This window comes from Copadichromis virginalis, linkage group LG15 (genome assembly GCF_057382275.1).
Source record: "Copadichromis virginalis isolate Kocher_CV1m ecotype Utaka linkage group LG15, C_Virginalis_male_GT1.1, whole genome shotgun sequence".
NCBI lineage: Eukaryota > Metazoa > Chordata > Actinopteri > Cichliformes > Cichlidae > Copadichromis > Copadichromis virginalis.
The window spans coordinates 29,387,151-29,405,910 of NC_140632.1; the positions used below are offsets into that span (position 1 = coordinate 29,387,151).

The following is an 18,760-nucleotide window of genomic DNA, read 5'->3' on the forward strand; positions in this document are numbered from 1 at the left end:
GGGGAAACAAACTACATTTCAATGAAGCAGAAGCAAAACATGTTAATTCACATTTATGTCACAATGTTCAATGAATTGTACCTGCCAGTGGACTAGAACTGATTTGATGTTTGCTGCTGTGATGTCTTTGCTATTCGGTAGCAAATATCATTAGAACCGACTGCTGAAAACTAACTGATACCATTCTCAGTCGACTTTTTGACCTCCTGTTATGCTAGAGAGAGGCATGACATGCTATGTAACCTAAACATGTTTTTAGCTTGATCTTACCTTATAACTGAACCCACAAGAGTGTACTCATGAAAGCACATACACCAACAGTTATATATTACTGTTGGAAAATAAATAAATAAGTAACCTTTATGATGTAACAATGCTATAATAATGGCTTGTTTGGGCTTTGTGCGCAGAAATGTTGAGAGGGTTGAGAAGGAAACTTAGAGTAGTAGAGCTGTCACAATACCAGAATTTCAAACTTAATATTGGTACTTTTTTTCATATCGCAGCTAAACTTTTGACCTCATCCTGCAACAAGAGAAGTAATGGCAAAGAAGCCATTTTTTGAAAAAGATAAGTTAATTTTCCACGAATTTTCAAAATTATAAATTAGATCAATTATCTGTGACATTTTTATCTGTAATGTATCTTACCTTCAGAATATCTAATAAGTAATAACTAATAAAGAAATGAAACAACACAATACATAACACATTTAAATCATAGAAATTTTTGTAGTAGAAAAGCATTATGAAAAAGTTAAAAATGAACTTTTGTGGTATTAGTTATGCTAAAATAAAGAAGATATTTTAAAAATGGTTTTACTAAAAATCAATTTTAGTATTGATTAATATCTCAGTATGGATTTTTTTCTGACAGCCCTAGTTGGAACAATAGGGTTAAAGGTCATAGGTCAAAGAAACAATGATTATTGGTTTGAATTGTGAAACAAAAAGTGGTCTTTCATATTGTTGATGTTTTCTTGACGCCATCCATCGATCCCAACCTCCTCATTTTATTGACTTGGCACATAGCTAAATCTACTGACTTCCCTGTCACACTAAATTTTCACAGCAAGAAAAAAGATGTGTTTTGTTGCTAAAACAGTTAATGGTAAAATGTAACTGTGGGTCATAATAGGTTGCTACAAAAATTACCTCTGGGGTCACCTGTTAAGTAGTTCAGTCATGTTGTGCATATGAATAAAGTATTGCAGCTATTTGTAATGAGCTTGGCGTGAGATCTCTGTTTCAATATTATTATAAAACTGTCCTTAGGATATGCAAACCTGCTCTACACTCTAATTAGACTCAGACTAATTGGACATTAACTTGTTAACACACATTGTTCCTGTCTAATAAGGCGTCTTTCAAAGGGCACATGTTCACCGCTAATTCAGTTTATATTATAAATGTCCAATTAATTGGGCATTTATAATACAAGTCCACCTCTCCTGGCATATGCACGGTAGCATATGCCAACAGCAAGTGTTAGACTCTTATTATTCTTCCTATTCTTTAGCTCAGTGTTTTCCATACTTTTGGAATCATGGCCCATATTTCACATTAGAAAAATCACACGGCACACCACCAAACAAAACCACCAGGTATAGCAGAAGTGGCCCGGTTTGTCCCCAGTATACCTTTTTTGCTTTCTTCTGACCACTACTCCTACTAGGGCCTTCATCTGGGTCGAAATTTGCTCCAGGACCCAGGTCCGATTGACTACTTTTTTTTATTCAAATATTCATCTATTGCTATTAAGTGCTGCGTTGTTTCACTCACAAGCATGACTATTATGTATTTTCTTTCCATCTTCTTCTGTTTTACTGGCAGTTAGCAACCAATTTAATTAGAGCAGCTAGTAGTACTGCCCCCTAGTAGAAGAGAATGTAATTGTTCTGCCCATTACTCACGTTGATCGCTTAGAGTACTAATCAAGCGGAACCAGATAATCTTCCATGGCACACCTGATCATTTCTCGGCACAGTGGTTGGGAAACACTGCTCTAGGCACAAACCATAGGCTATATGTAAAAGTTAGATGTAGCAGCCAATTGGTTTCTGAACATTGATGTTGTTTTTTGATCCAAAGTTACCATTTTTAGATTAGATTAGAATGCTTAGTGATTAGTTATCAAGTTTGGTAAGCTACTTATATCCAGATGGTGTATAGCACAATGACTGGAACAAAAACTGGAAGGATGCCCACGGACAGGGAACTGGGGGTATGTAATGACCGTCCATGGAATATGCGTGAAAATTCATGTGAAATCACTTTTAGCACGGAAGATTTGCCCCCCAGGAATTAAACTTATTTTAACTTTGAGGCAAGAAATAAAAATGGGAGAAAGAAAATACGAGTGATAATGCACAAGATAATGTGATAATGCACTACAAACTACAGCTACCCTTAATTCTGATCCTAAATGAATCCAAGTGAATGATATAGGGTAAATTTTCGCCCAGTCTACAATAGTTCCAAAGGGCAAAACAGTTTTTGTATTCGAGGCTGTAAACATATAATGCTGTAAAACTGGGCATTTTAACATGGTAGTCGTATGGGGATTCCCACCTGTTAGAGGAACACAGTTTCTGACACTCCAGCATTGGCTTCATTTCTCAGCTCTGGAGTTTCCAGATTGATTTAAATGTATAAAAAAATATTTGGGATGTAACTGTAAATCTATCATCCAAAAACACATATGTGAGCAGCTACAAATATAAAAGGTCATATTTTATCATTTACATTATGTTCAGTTTACATCTACTTTGGGTGTGAAAGGGAAAGACCTGTAATTGAAAGAGCTAAAAGTCTAAATATTAATAATGAAGCCAGTTCTCAGAGGTTTTAACAGGAGGAAGTTGGTAACTATTAAAGAGGAGAAATGAGGCCTTTCACGTTTGATATCTGTTCCTGTCTCTCGTTTTCTCTGAATCACTTTTTTCTCTCTCTGTCCACGGGTATTCATGAGTCAATTTAGCACACTTGCCTGCTTTTCACCACTAGAGATTAACAGAGGTGTCGAGAGCTGGCAAAGACTTCTGAGATGAACACAAATGTTTCAAGTTGTTCGTTACTGTCAACAAAGTGCTGATCTGTTCTTGTCAAGTCACAGCTCAATGAGACAAGTGTCAAACCCCCCGATCTGTGATTTGTGCTGCTGTTATGTCATTCAGCCCTTCTTTATTCTCTCTCTTTTCTCTAGGTAAACACAACAGAGCGTTTCTTCTTTGTGGTCAAATGAGGCCATAGTGCTGTATCTGCTCTACATTTGGTCACAAGCTCATCAGTGTTGTTAGCTGACTTACAGAAAAACTTTGGTGCAATCACTTTGCCACTTTCTTGCAAATGTGTGTTTGACAGCTTCTTTGTCCCATCCTCATTGCATTACATGATGCTCATTGGCTTCTGTTTTGTTTTTGTTTTGTTTTTTTATTTTGCATCCAGTGGCAACTTTTTTGCTGGCTTTTGGGAAATAATAAAAAACATGCCAGGAAGGATAGTTGTTTTTACATTTTTAGGTCATGGTAAAAACCTAAAAATGTGAATTTGTGATATTTACTGCAAAGCATTATGTTATTACTGCATTCAAGAAGCGTTTTGTCAAACATGTATCCCCTCCTTTTAAAGACAAGCTACTTTTTTCAGTTTGAAATAAATAAATATGTGTTCTTGTATTTCTGTCTGTGAGATATACTTTAATTCCATTTTTCTTAAAGGTTATGTGATGGTAGTTGAAAGACAAAAAAAACGCCCAAACCACAGAATATGATATTCTTACATAGCATGAATATACATATGTATTTTTGCTATTATTTCATTATTAAGGTTAAACATCACTAATTATCACTAAATGTGTTGTGTTGGTCTCAAACCGATGCACAAATTTTAATGAAACACAAACTGGAGGTCTCACTGGGATTTGGATGAGTGCTAATATATTTTGGCCAGTTAGCACTACTAATTGCGTCATGACATATCAACCCTATTTCCTGGACCTACACTGCAAAAAGCTTTCGCCTTTTTAAGAAACTCCTAAATTTGTCAATTTTTCTTTGAAAATGGGTCCTCCAAAAAGTATTCAGTTGTCATTCTAGCCATGTGTAGCTTTTTATTAGCACTATTCAAGTATCGCACAGCTTTGAGCTAAGTTTTAGAGACTCATTGTACACAAGAGCATTCAGGTTCGTTGTCTCTGGACAGCAAATATTTAACACTTCAAAAAGACAACCACTCTCAGGCAAAGTCTAATTTCACTGGGACCTTTAAGATCAAGACTTTTTCATAACCAGTTATCTAAAGCACAATTGTATTTGTTTATATTAGCCTACTCAGAGCTTTGTAGCTACCCATGTAATACCAGCTAGCCCAAAATCACAAACCTCCTAAACATTGTTGGTATTTAGTTTTCCATCTTTGTTTTAATCCAAAGTTCAAGATTTCAGCCAGAATATTGTTCTTGATCTTTAGATGTCTACCCTGTTTTCCATGCTGGTATTTTCTAACTCCATTAAACCTGTTAAATCCCCATCGTATGAATACCTGGACATAAGTCTTTCTGGAGAGAACAGTCATCCTTATATAGTTTTTTTAGTTGAAATAATAAGGACGTCATACTTAAAGTGGATAAAAAGACTGATAACCATAGAAAGTATAGAAGGTGGACGTAGCTACTGTGACATCATCCAGTTTCTGAAGTCATATTTTGAAGCTTCATGATTAACATTTTCACCATCAGTATCTTGGTTTACAAAAAACAAATGTGGCAAGAGGGGTAGGCATGGCTAAACACAGGCTACTATCTACTCATTTAGACAGTAGCAATAGACAGTGGTTTCGTTCCTTATCCAACTATGATTGACTAAGCCCATAAACTCAGGAAGAAACATTGAAACAACAAAAATCATCTAATGGCATTAGCTAGTCAGACAGTAGTAAAGAGTCTGTCATTGACTTGCATCTTTTTAGGTCCTTTTTAGTGTACATTAAATTGAAAAAGAACTGTTATTTTGCCCTTAAACGTTCAAAAGTCAGAAGACGAAATTAAGAGATTGATAAAACATTTATGGTCAGTTGAGTTGGTCTTCTTTAGATGTTTGAGATTTTGGTGAAAAAAGTTCAGGTAACTGAAAAGAAGACTAGAAAAGGTACCTTTGGTCACAAATAAACACACTCTTTCTCCTTAACTCAGACAAACAACCAAAATAATTCAAATTGTATCCAAAAGCAGCAGAGTAAGCTGTAAGAAAAAAGAATTAAGAATTAGTGGTCTCGCTTAATAAACCCTCACACACTGGAATGCTGGAATACTGAATAATTCCAAAACAAGAAATTAGATCATTTCAATATTTATGAAAGTTTCCTGTTTGCCTGCCTGTTTAATCACAAACATGATGACTCACTTCCTATTTCTTCCTGTCCTTTTTCTTCCTCTTCTTCTTCCTCTTGTGTTTCAGTATGATCTACTCCTTGGTTACCTCATAACAACTGATTATCAACAACTGGGGAGAAACAGGAACACCTTTCGAGGCATTTGATACGACAGGACTAAAGAACACTAAAAGACAATACATTTCAAAGTAGAATAACAAAAACCTTTTTTTCCCTTGTTGCTGTGAAGCCAAACATCGAACATACACGTGGTTGAAGCTTGTTTTCTGCTTCATACCCAAAAGAAGAAAGGACATGCTTTATCCTCAACTGTATATAAAAATTGAAAACTAAATCTACTGTTTACAGTTTGACTCCTCATAGCGAGACCCAAGTTAATCACTGCCTGGCCAATGTTTGTACCACACACACAAATACAAACATACACAAACACAAACAGCCACAGCCTCCTCTGGAGTGCTACTGTACTTGCTGTACGGTAACGGCGATGGTAGCCCAGAGGACGAAGAGCACAGTATTGCACAGTTTGTCTCAGGCACAGCATGGTGAAGCACTGTCAGGCCCAGCACAACTCACCGAACCCTCAGTCACTCCTCTTCGATGCCTCACCAACTGTAGCTTCACCGGTGAGCTCAGGACGAGGGATAGATGAACGGATCACACTGTACAGAAAAGAGAGATGAGTTCTTGCAGGTGGGGTTTTGGGGGAGTTGAGCAGGAGCACACGCGGTCTGTACGTAGCCTGTGGGATTTTCTTTCAAACATACGTGAATGGCTTTTGTGATGTGTGCATTTTGGTGTATTCTTTAAACAAAGGCATTTCAAATTGATCTTCAGCAAACGTATTCTCTTTACAGCAATGCCTCTTAGTGTCGTCCTAGTGTTGTTCTATTGTGTAAACTTTTCGAAAACTCAAGCTAACAACTGAAACCTGGCGAAGCTTTGATAGGAGCACACATTCTTTACACAATTAGTGTCTTCAATCTTGCACAATGTGCTCAATATTTGGCTATATTAGAGAACATTTATTATGGTCTATCCACACAGGTGACGGTCTTCCAACATGTAAAGAACCTTTCAGCCCTATTTGAAGATAGGGAAACAATGTGAATCTTTTCTAGCTCTCTTTACACCTTGGACCAAAATATTGTATTTTTTTCATTTGGATTTATTTATTTTGTGACTGCTCATTTCCATGCTTTATTTTAAACATAAATTTCCAATGTAACTAATGCCAGGAGCAAACAAAGCAGAAGATGGGAAAGGTGCCTGGTATTAATTGGGTTTTTCTCCCTGGTTCGAATGAAAGCAACTGTAGCAAATGATGTTGGCAAGAGGTTGTGAAGAGGCTGTCATGAATCACCAGAATTAATTCAGCAGGGCAGGTGGTTGAACCTGCATCATCCATGTGTAGCACAGTTTTCTAACTATTAAGAAACTCGTTAAACCTTCCCCACCATCTTTGCTTGATGAGCTTCACTTTGTAAAGTGGCAGCAGCAAAGAGCAGATAGGAATGCCCCGTTCTTGTTGTTTTCTCTTCTTCTAAGTCAAGCGTTTTCTAACGTAACCTGTATGTATGTGACCAACCAAGTTGAATTTAGATATTGTTTATGAAATAAAGTATTTTAAAATCTAAAGATGTTTCAGTGTTTTCAAATATTATTTCAAACATAATTTCTGTGGCATCCTCTCTGCATCATGTTACATTTGGCATATTGATTTAGCCTCGTTGCATCGGGACAGGAATCCCACCCCAGTTTGATCACCCAAATGAAAACCTTCTATCAGAAAAACAATAATACAGAGAAATTCACTTGATTTGTTCTGGTTTATGAAAATATACCATTTTACCTTCTGACTATACCAAAACTCAGTTATAACCCTAGATATGTCACTGGTAACCATTGAGGGATTTAACCATCTCATGCCTATTTTGGCTGCCTCCACTGCGAGTGTGTAAGCAGCAGATGATTTGCTCCCTGTCGCTAGCAACCTCCTGTGTCAAACCAATCCTCCACATGTCATCTTTCACAAATCTATGAATCTTCCTCCTCATTTAACATCCTTTATCTACTATCTCACCTTTGCACATGTCCAATCCGTCTGAGCCCTGCCTCTCCATCCACTTAGTTCACTTCAAATGAAAATCGTAACATTTCATAATTTCATCAGTGCCATCTCCAACCCATACATTATAGCAGGTCTCACTAGCATCTTATAAACCTTCTTTTTCACTCTTGCTGCTATGCTTCTATCACCAATCACCCCTGACACTTGTCTCCATCCACTCACACTGCCTACAGAGACTGTAGGCAGTGTCTTAACCTCTCTTCTAACCTGTCCGGTGGTCAACCCTAGGTACTTCAACTCATCCACCTTTACTGACTCTACTCGTTGCATCTTTGCTGTTACACCTGTCTCCCTCTCATTCACACGCATGTATTCTGTCTTGCTCCTACTGACTTTCTTTCCTCTTCTTTCCAGGGCATACCTCCACCTCTCCAGGCTCTCGTCCACCTGCTCGTCCACTCTCTCTACAGATCAGTATCATTTGCATCATGTTACACAGAGACACCTGTCTGAATTTATCTGCCTTATTTGCATCATCACTGCAAATAAGAAAGGCTTAGACCTGATCCCTGATGTAATTCCATCTCCATTTTGACTGTTACTCCAGCTACACACCTCACCGCAATCTCTTTGCCCTCATACATGTCATGCACCACCCTCACATACATATCTGCCACGCCTGAACTGCTCATGCGGTACAACTAAGCTTATGCTTAGTTGGATCAAATTCAAATTCAAATTTTATTTGTCACACACACACAACCATACGCAGTATGACATGGGGGTGAAATGCTTGTAGCTGTACAATGCCCGACCATTAAATGACAGAAGGAAAGTTTTACAATATTTACAATTTACAGTTTACTACAAAAATTTACAAATTAACTTAGGAATTTACAGTAAAGAATGTGCAAATAGCAGAAGAGATTATAAAGATAAGGATTATAAATTATAGGAATTATAGGATTATAGGAAATGTGTGGTGGTGCGTGTGGTGACGTGTGTGAGAGTCCAGTCTTATAGTGACGTGCTTGGGAGAGTCCAGTCCTACACCTGGTTCAGGCCCCGAATAGCCTGGGGGATGCACAAACACTCAGTCCTTCTGATATTTTCTATACTTCTCCATCAATACTCTTGAAGAAAACATCACATCTGTTCAGATTATCAACATGAAGCCACACAAATGCTCAACAATCATCACCTCTCTGCTCAACCTAGATTCAGCAACTTTGCCATGGTCATGGTATCATGACTTTTTCCCTCTTGCTACAGCTCTGCACTTCACCCTTTACCTGAATTTCAGGAGTGGAACCACACCTCCATAGATACCTCTTCTGGTCAGGGAGCTGCCTCCAGTCCCCTCTCAGGCCTTCCCCAAGCCTCAATTCATGCTAACATCATCTGTCATCATCTACTAGAAATGCTGTCAAATTTAAATGAGGATGTGTCCCAGCTAGTGGATGTTGTTAAAAATTGGCACTTGATGCTTGTTATTCATCTGTTCATTCTCCAGGGTTGAGGAACAATTTTGTCAAAACCTCCACCGACTCTCTCCTTGACACCTTAATACTTCCATGGGTATGTCATCTGGACTATCTGCCTTATCATTCTTCCTAATCCTCTGCACTTCCTGATTTGTCTCCTCTGTCTCATTTGCTTTATTCAGCTCTTGATGAATACTATTCCTCCCATCTTCTCAACACAAATTTCCCTTTTTATCTTTAGTCACCCTAACCTGCTGCACATCCTTTCCATCTTAACATCTATGCCTAGCTAATCAGCCCACACATACATATATAAGCCTTATTCTTTGCTACACATCACTTTCCTGTACACCTCCCACCAGGCTTGTCTCTTTTCGTTATCTCCCCGACTATCCCATGTGTTCTTTGCTAACGTCTTCATTTGAATACTGTCCTGCACTTCCTCATTTCACCACACCAGTCTCGTTCTCCTCGAACCTCTTCCCAGAGAATACAACAAACACCTTCCCAGTAGTTTCCCTCGCCATTTGTGATGTAGTTTCGCACTCATCTGATAACTCTCCCTTAAAACCCAGAGACTGTCTGGGGTTTCTCCTGAACTCTGTGCAGCATTTTTCCTTCTCCAAGTTTCACCAAGTTCTCCAAGGTTTTTCCTTGCCACATCCTTTTTGCAAAATCCACTACACTCTGTCGTTCTGCATTTCTCTCCTTAACACCAAACTCACCCAACACCTCCTTATCACCTACGTATCCATTAAAAGTATGCTTCAATCACCATTCTCTCCTGCCTGGGGACGCATCACTTCATTAAGCTTACTCTAGAATTATTCTTGCTTTGGCATCCAACCTGTGGGGCATGCACACCAACAACTTTCAGTATAACTCCTTTGATTTCCAGCTTCAAACAACTGATCCCGTCTTACAGTCTCTTCACCTTCACAACACTATTCACATACTTCTTTTTCCAGATTATCACTACTTCATTTTTTCCTTTCTATATACACCACGGTAGAACAGCTTAAATCGACCTCCAGTGCTCCTGACCTTGCTTCCCTTTCACCTGGTGTCTTGTACACAATATATCTACCTTCCCTCTCTCTATAATATTAGACAGCTTTCTCCCTTTAGCAGTCATAGTTCCTATATTTAAAGTCCCTACTCTCACCTACTTGCACACCTGGGATAGGCTCCAGTGCCCCCCGCGACCCTGAAAAGGATAAGCGGAAGCGAATGGATGGATATTTATTTCCTATCTTATTCATAGCCTTTTTTTTTTAGGTCACGAGCAGTTGTCTAAGCACTTTACTGCATATCGTACTGTGTATGACTGTGTACGTGACAAATAAAATTTGAATTTGAATTTGAATTTTATTCAGGGAATAGCAGAAGGGGTACACTGGCTTATGTGAGTGTGTCCCAGGCTGGGTTCACAGGAGATACTTGATATATTTTCTTTTTCTACTGAAAATAATAATAATATTTAAAAAAAATGTAGAAGTCAGCAATATCCTCCTTCCCAGTAAAATCTCTGGCACGTAACTATAAAACAAACTGTTTCTGGCATCTTGCTGCGGTAAACCACCCCCTTCATCAAAGAAACACTGTGAGCACCTTAACATATAACAGCACAAACAAGGAAAGAAAATATTTAATTAAGATGCATAAACACTCCTTAATTCTCTCTGGTGAATAAATGTATCACCTTAATGTATAAGTCATTTAACAGTAAAATTCTGGTGTCCCAAGCACCTCAACACTTTACACATTTATATCCACTACTCATGCTCACACATTCTTTTGTTGGTCACTTGAGAACAGTTCAGTGTTTTCTATTAGGGAGCATGTAACAATTACTTTTCACAACTCACTAATCTTTCTATTTTTTCATTAATTCACTCGTTTTTCCCTGACCACATTTTAAAGAGGAAAAGACAAGAACCTTGTTGTACGGAGTGATAACTTATTTAATATTTAATTTCCTGCATTTAAATAAGAAAAAGGTGCAGTGCAACAATACTCAAGACAAAGGTACTCTGTTTTTGTTGCCAAGGGAAAAAAGGGAAAAAAATGTCCAATATTGGTATCATTTGTGACATGAAACCAATGCATATCCCATAAATGGCTTGGCCAGGAATGTATTATTTGATGCCCTGGGAATAGCAACAACCTCAATAAACAGGGTACTATCAAAATCTGAGACCAAGTTGTAAAAATCCAAAGCCTTATACTAAATCTCAGATTCAAGGTCATCTTCTCAGGATCATTTCAGTACAGCTGTGATCCCTCAGTAGAAGTTCTGCTGTGTCACTAATTGGTCAGACATTTTTCACATTTCACATTTTTCCTTAGCAGCTGCTGCCTGCCAGCATGTCACCAACCACTCTCTAGGCGTTTATAACTAAATAGATATAGTTTAGATAGATCTATTGTGTCTTGGTTCTGCTCCAGGTGTACCGCCTCACGTTGTCCCTTTCATTGTGGAAGGGTAACTATATGTGTGTAGCCAGATACCCTTCAGAGGAAACCAAAAATAACAAACCATGAATTATAAACAGTGTTAATCTGTTCTCTCTCTTAAAGAATAAATCCAACTCATTCATTGAGAATATTAATAAAGAATTGTTATTCTAGATGCTCAGACAGAAAAAGGACTGGATTAATTAGGATATTGCATGGGGACGTTAGTCCATTGTGAACCCTGTTACAGCACTATACGTGTTTCTGCCAAAAGTAAGAAGAAGAAAAATGAGCCTTGTGACGTCTACCAGCAGGTGTTCTATTATAGCCTTTCAATTCTGGAAACTACCCAAGACTAAATAATATTCACTGTTGTCTTTTACAATCACAGCCAAATAATGTTCTGTGAGTTGGCAACCTAATCCTTCTTCATGAATGATTTTTTGATGGTGTTACCTAATGACTCTTCAAGGATTGCTATAACCATTTTGAGGATTACGGTGTCCTGGGATTGTAGCATACCTTTAGCATATTTTGTTGCTTTAGATATTTCAGACTTGACTCACCTCTAAAACATTTCTAAGCAGTGTGCAATGTGCACACCAGCAGTGTGCTGGTGTCTAAAGGCTCCAGCAGTAGTGGCTTTCTTTGAACCAAAACTAGTTTAGTTTAGTTGCTAAGGTGAATATTTTTTCAGAATCAGAATCAGAATATTTTATTAATCCCTAGGGAAAATATGTGGGTTACAGTTGCTCCAGTACAGTAATATTAAGAAAAACAGAAACAAAAAACAAAAACAGACTAGACTGTTAGCAATACAATATGTTAAGATATTAGGAATAGTACAATATATACAAATCACCAAATAATAACATTTGATAATTTGATAATAGTAATAATTTACATTAAGTCTAAGTAAAGGTTGTTGTCATTGAAGGCAAACTGTTGACTTGCCTAGAATTACATGTGTATCTGCTGATATAGAGGTCATATTTTCTTTTCTTTTTTTTTTCTCCTCAAGGTTTCTTCCTCTTAAAAGGGAGTTTTTTCTTCCCACTGTTGCCAAAGTGCCTGCTCATAGGGGGTCATATCATTGTTGGGATCTATTCTGTAGTCAAAGGAGCTTGCAAAGAAAAGCGTCTGGACTTCTTTAAGTTGCTTGAAGATGTTTCACCTCTCATCCGAGAAGCTTCTTCAGTTCTAAGGTCAAATGGTGGAGAGTCCCAGATATAAACCTAGTGGGAGTAACCCCCCACAGAGGGACAAAAGGACCCCCTGATGATCCTCTAATCGCCTGAGCCAAGGTGTGAAACTGGGTGTGGGTCCCAATCAGCCAGAGTTTTGGGTGTGTTCATTGTGAAACCTGACCCCACCTTATCATGCGAATTCCTGAGGTCAGATGGCCCAGGATGTGAGTGGGCGTTAAGGCGTCTGGGAAGGGATCTCAAAACTGGATTATAGATGGCAGAGAGTTGGTGTCGTAAACCCCCGCCTCTGTTCAAAGATGGTCGCTCACAGTGGACATAGATGGCTTCTTTCACTCCTCTTTCAAACCATCTGTCCTCTCATTGGGTTACTCCCACTAGGTTTATATCTGGGACTCTCCACCATTTGACCTTAGAACTGAAGAAGCTTCTCGGATGAGAGGTGAAACGTCTTCAAGCAACTTAAAGAAGTCCAGACGCTTTTCTTTGCAAGCTCCTTTGACTACGATGACCTGGATGACTGAGAACCTTCACAGACAAGCAACTCTTTACTTTTTAAACGATACCTACAGAAAATACAGAAAAGCTGATTAGGAAGGAAGTGAGTGGTGGCTAATTTTATATGTGAAATACAGACAGTAAGCAGGAGAAAGCCTGCCACATGTAATCAGAAATGTCAGCATTCAGAGAATCCATAAGACATGCAGATTTATTTTAATCTGTGTTTAGAATAAGTCTGCATCATATTTAACATGTAGAAAGAGTCTGGAGATTTGACCTGTTAGAAATAAAAAATATAATTTTTCTTCAGTGTACACACAGTCAACTGCACGTGGAATAACCTATGTATCAGCAGGGGTTTTGTGGGTAATGCATTTTGACAGGATTGCACATTGTGAAGCACATATGGCAATGACAAACTGCCCATCCAGCTCTGCAGGACAGTACAACAGCCACCTCCACCTACCTTTCCTCTGAGTCTGAGGATAAAGCTATCACAGGAGGAGGTAGTGAGCAAAAAAGGTGAAGGATGTGCAGAGAAAGAAAAGAAAAGAAAAACAACAACAGAGGAAAATTGTGTGACTAGATGGAAAACAAGAGTCCACCTCCCAGGGGTGTGTTCAGATGATATAACTGTTAAAAGGTAATTCAGGGGCAAAGTGGCTGAGTCAGAGAACAGCATTCAAAGAACAACAAAAGCTGACTCAAATGCTTTTATACAAAAATTCACAATGCTGGTTAGCACCGTTGGGTTGGAGACATTTCTTAGGAAGCAGAAAAGGCTGAACTGCATTTTACAAGTATGAACAGTCCTTCTCTTCTTTTTCATCTGTTATCTGAACAAGTGGCACTAGAGTGAGAGTAAGCATAATATGGTCAACAGATATTGATCTAGCCAAGGACCAGTCAGAATCCTTTCTTAGTACAAATGGCATCTATTCATTCAAAATTCTTCTGGAGGATGGGCTCAACACTTGACAGCCAGCTCAATAATGGTTTCGGGGGTTAATTCTGCAGGTCACTTGAAGTCCCATCTGCACAAAACTTAAATACATAGACTCCAGTGGAGTCACTCCACTCATGGACATAGTTCCAGTGCTTCTGTTTTGTCCGTCCTTTTCCATGTGTGTTTTGTTCCAGTAGCTCAGCTCTCAATGCTATATGCTGGATCCCCAGCATCTGAAGCATAGCTCATTAAGCAAGCCGGCGTCCTAATTGGTAGAGTTTTATTTAGTCCCTCAATTTGGGTGGCTGTAACTCAGGAGGTACAGCATTTCATCTGCTTGTGGGAAGGTTTGCGGTTCGATCCCTGTCTACTGGGCGTGGTCTGCTGGGGCGGCAGCATCTCTGCTGGGGACAGGAAGAGACTGAACAGGGTGATCCGAAGGGCCAGCTCTGTTCTAGGATGCCCTCTGGACCCAGTGGAGGTGGTGAGTGACAGGAGAACGGCGGCTAAGCTGTCATCCCTGATGGACAACATCTCCCACCCCATGCAGCAGACTGTGACAGCACTGAGCAGCTCCTTCAGTGGGAGACTGCGGCACCCACGGTGTGGGACGGAGAGATTTCGCAGGTCTTTCCTCCCCACTGCTGTCAGACTCCATAATAAAGACTTTAACTGATCAAGCGCACACATCCATACATATGCAATAATACTAAGTGCAATAATCCTTTCTGTCATCGTTGTATTTTTACTCAGTTGTATATAGTATTTGTATTTGTATTCTATTTTTATCTTATTGTATATTTATTTTATTCTACTGTATATAGTATTTTATTTTATTCTATTCTGTACAGTTGTGTACTGTATTTATTCTTATTGTATTCTAATTTTTGCCTCATAACTTTTGCACTGTCCACTCCTGCTGTGACAAAACAAATTTCCCACGTGTGGGACTAATAAAGGTTATCTTATCTTATCTTATCTTATTGTCTTCGGCTTCCGCCCGCCATGAAGGTCCATCCGGTTTTCCACGTCTCGCAGCTTAAACGGCGCGTTACTTCCCCGCTGGTGCCCCCCTCCCCGGCCCCGCCCCCGCCCAGGTTCATCGATGGGGGCCCTGTCTACGCTGTCCGGCTGTCCATTGGTGGCCCAGGGACCCTAATTAAGATATTTAAAGTAAAAACAACTAATATTTATGTTCATCAGCCAAAGACATCTTAAGGTAATGGGTTTTTCATATAACATGATAACTCTTATCAGACACATGATCAGGACTGCTTTGCATGACATTTGAATGCACCTACCCTTAGGTAAATTGTTGGTTATACTGTCTAAATGGGTTATAAACCACAGCCATCTCATTAACAGACTTTAGATTTGCATAAAGGCCAGTTCTCTGGGCCCATTATTTATGTGGCTGTTGCTTTGGCAGTGCTTCATGCCTTGGGACGAAGATGTGTTGAAAATCTATGACAAAGAAAACCTGCACTGTCAAGGCTCAGGAGTCACACTCAAAAACCAGTGACCTAGAAAAGGTACAGCTCCTTTGCGTCCTCTGTCAGTCCATTCTACCAAAGCTGACTCACCATCCAATCTTCACAGTTTGGAAACCATGAACTCACACAGGTTATTTCTGCCAAGTCCTCTCAAAGAGAAAACAGCAATATGCATCAGTGAGCTTCTGTCCCATGCAGAGGAAGATTAAAATTGTCTCCCTTGCTGTGAAAAGTTGAAGAAACAGAGTTTTACAGACAAACCTCAGGTTCCAGATGGCTGAGCACAGTGTGCCAGAGCCGCAGGACAAGAGCTCAGTGTCATTTCACAGCTTTAAGAGGAGAGCTGAATGCTGGCAAGGATTTGAGGAAGAGAGCAAAAACAGAGGGAGGTGAGAGGAGGACGTGCAGGAGAGGGGGGTAATCCAAATACATCAGTCCCAGTCTGCAAAGATGCACACAGAAGTACACACAATGAGGGGCCAAAAGGTCAGCAGTGTGTGCCCAGTTTAATTAACATGAAATATATGGCAGTGATGTGGACAGCACCCAGGTGCATCCTGGGTAGACAGACTGTCACCAATCTGTCAGGGCCTGTCTGCCACAGTTTATACACACACACACACACACAAAAGAAAAACATCACACAGCTCGCTCTAGAACAATCAGGGGTCAGTTCAGTATGAGGACATGCAAAGTCACTTGAGCACAGCCCTGTAACCAGTTTTCTACAGAACATCACCATTTTTAGGGACTGGGAATCTGTTCTATTTACCATTCTTTATCAGTAGAACCCACTCCGACACTCAGCTACCTCATTATTCTTTGCCACTATGAAAGGAATGTGAAAGCTGGATCTGTCTCTGTGCTGGAGGTCTGGATCTGTCCGATGGTTTTCCTTCTTCTTCTCTTTATTTCTTTCACTGCTCATTCGGGGACAAAGCTCTCTTTTTCTTGGTCTTTCATGTGTTCCTTGCAACATGCATCATTGTATGCAGTATTTCATTTACAGCTATAACGTACTTCTATCCGATACTAGGCTTCCTCACTCACAGCAGCATGTCTCTCCTCAGTGCTGCCAAGTGAAGTGACCACAGAACAACTAAACACAGCAGAGAGGGGCAGAGAAAAGTGTGCTGGCATGAGAGAAGGTGTTTCCACAGACATGTTTACTTCCTGATGAACAAGAGCGACATACTAAACTTAGAGGACAGAAAAGTAAAGTATTGATCCTGTCATGCTAATACTAAACTGATATCAATAGCACCACTAGTATCAATACTATGGATATTTGAATCAATCCACCCACCCCTAGTGTCCGGCTGTGTAACTCTTAATAGTTCTATATAAACGCTTTGTGTCATAAGTAATTTCTTCATTGCTTCATTTGTAAAAAAATAAAAATAAATATGGGGTGGGGTGGGGGGGGGGGGGCAGTACATATTAATAAAAATATCAATATAAATAACAACGCCAACAGATCACAGCAGATAGCCTCCCTCCCTGAGCCTGGTTTTGCCAGAGGTTTCTTCCTGTTTTTACTTCCTGTTGTCTTGTCTAAGCTTGTATTTATACAAGATATTTAATTAACTCTCGTTTTGGGAGTATGCAGGGTAGGTGCGACAAAGGAGGATGCTAGGGATAAAGTGAGATGGAGGAAATTGATCTACTGTGGCAAAACCAAGTATACCAAGTATAAAATGGATAAGGTGACAGGGACCTCCACAAACATTGGATCTCAACCCAATAGAACACCTTTAAAGAAAGAAAGAGGGTCTAATCCAGTACTAGCAAGGTGTTCCTAATGAACTGTTGAGTGTATATTTCTTACATTTCTAAAAACAAAAAGAAAAAAATGTTTTTGCTTTTTTTTTTTATAACATCACAAGTTTGTGTAATGCCTGTGCTGGTAGTGAATGTACACTCAACAAAAATATAAACGCAACACCTTTGTTACTGCTCCCATTCCCCATGGGATGGACGTAGAGACCTAAAATTCATTCCAGATACACAATATAACCATCCCTCCCAAACAGTGGTCACAAATCAGTCCAAATGTGTGGTAGTGGGCACATCTGCTATATTGAGATAATCCATCCCACCTCACAGGTGTGCCACATCAGGATGCTGATCTGACATCATGAGTAGTGCACAGGTGTACCTCAGACTGCCCACAACAAAAGGCCACCCTGGAATGTGCAGTTTTTTGCGCTATTGGGGGTCTGGGGACCCAGAACTGGTCAGTATCTGGTGTGACCACCATTTGCCTCATGCAGTGCAACACATCGTCGCATGGAGTCTATCAGATTGTCAATTGTGGCCTGTGGAATGTTGGTCCACTCCACTTCAATGGCTGTGCGAGGTTGTTGGATATTCGTGGGAACTGGTACACGCTGTCGTATACGCCGGTCAGGCACATCCCGAACATGCTCAATGGGTGACATGTCCGGTGAGTATGCTGGCCATGCAAGAACTGGGACATTCTCAGCTGCCATCTGCCCTGAACAATGTGAACCATGATTCATCCGTGAAGCGCACACCTCTCCAACGTGCCAGACGCCATCGAATGTGAGCATTTGCCCACACAAGTCTGTTACGGCGACGAGCTGGAGTCAGGTCAAGACCCCGATGAGGACGACGGGCATGCAGTTGAGCGTCCCTGAGACGGTTTCTGACAGTTTGTGCAGAAATTGTTTGGTTGTGCAAACCAATTGTTCCAGCAGCTGTCTGGGTGGCTGGTCTCAGACGATCTTGGAGGTGAACCTGCTGGATATGGAGGTCCTGGGCTGGTGTGGTTACACAAGGTCTGCGGTTGTGAGGCCGGTTGGATGTGCTGCCATATTCTCTGAAACGCCTGTGGAGACGGCTTATGGTTGAGAAATGAACATTCAATGCACGGGCGACAGATCTGGTTGACATTCCTGCTGTCAGCATGCCAATTGCACGCTCCCTCATTGCTTGTGGCATCTGTGGCATTTTGCTGTGAGACAAAACTGCACATTCCAGGGTGGCCTTTTGTTGTGGGCAGTCTGAGGTACACCTGTGCACTACTCATGATGTCAGATCAGCATCCTGATGTGGCACACCTGTGAGGTGGGATGGATTTTCTCAATATAGCAGATGTGCCCACTACCACACATTTGGACTGATTTGTGACCACTGTTTGGGAGGGATGGTTATATTGTGTATCTGGAATGAATTTTAGGTCTCTACGTC

At 40.1% G+C, this 18,760-nt stretch overlaps 1 protein-coding gene across 3 annotated transcripts in view; it reads left to right on the forward strand.

The window, feature by feature from the left end:
- Positions 1-7,022, forward strand: part of cnih3 (cornichon family AMPA receptor auxiliary protein 3) — a 149,181-nt gene extending 142,159 nt beyond the window's left edge. For all 3 annotated transcript variants that reach the window (XM_085432846.1, XM_085432845.1, XM_085432844.1), the window contains one exon: positions 5,456-7,022. Coding sequence is in view for 1 of the 3 variants with exons in the window: in XM_085432845.1 (XP_085288971.1) it covers positions 5,456-5,483 (28 nt within the window). In the remaining 2 variants the exon portion in view is untranslated. The remainder of the gene's footprint in view (positions 1-5,455) is intronic.
- The last annotated feature ends 11,738 nt before the right edge of the window (positions 7,023-18,760 follow it).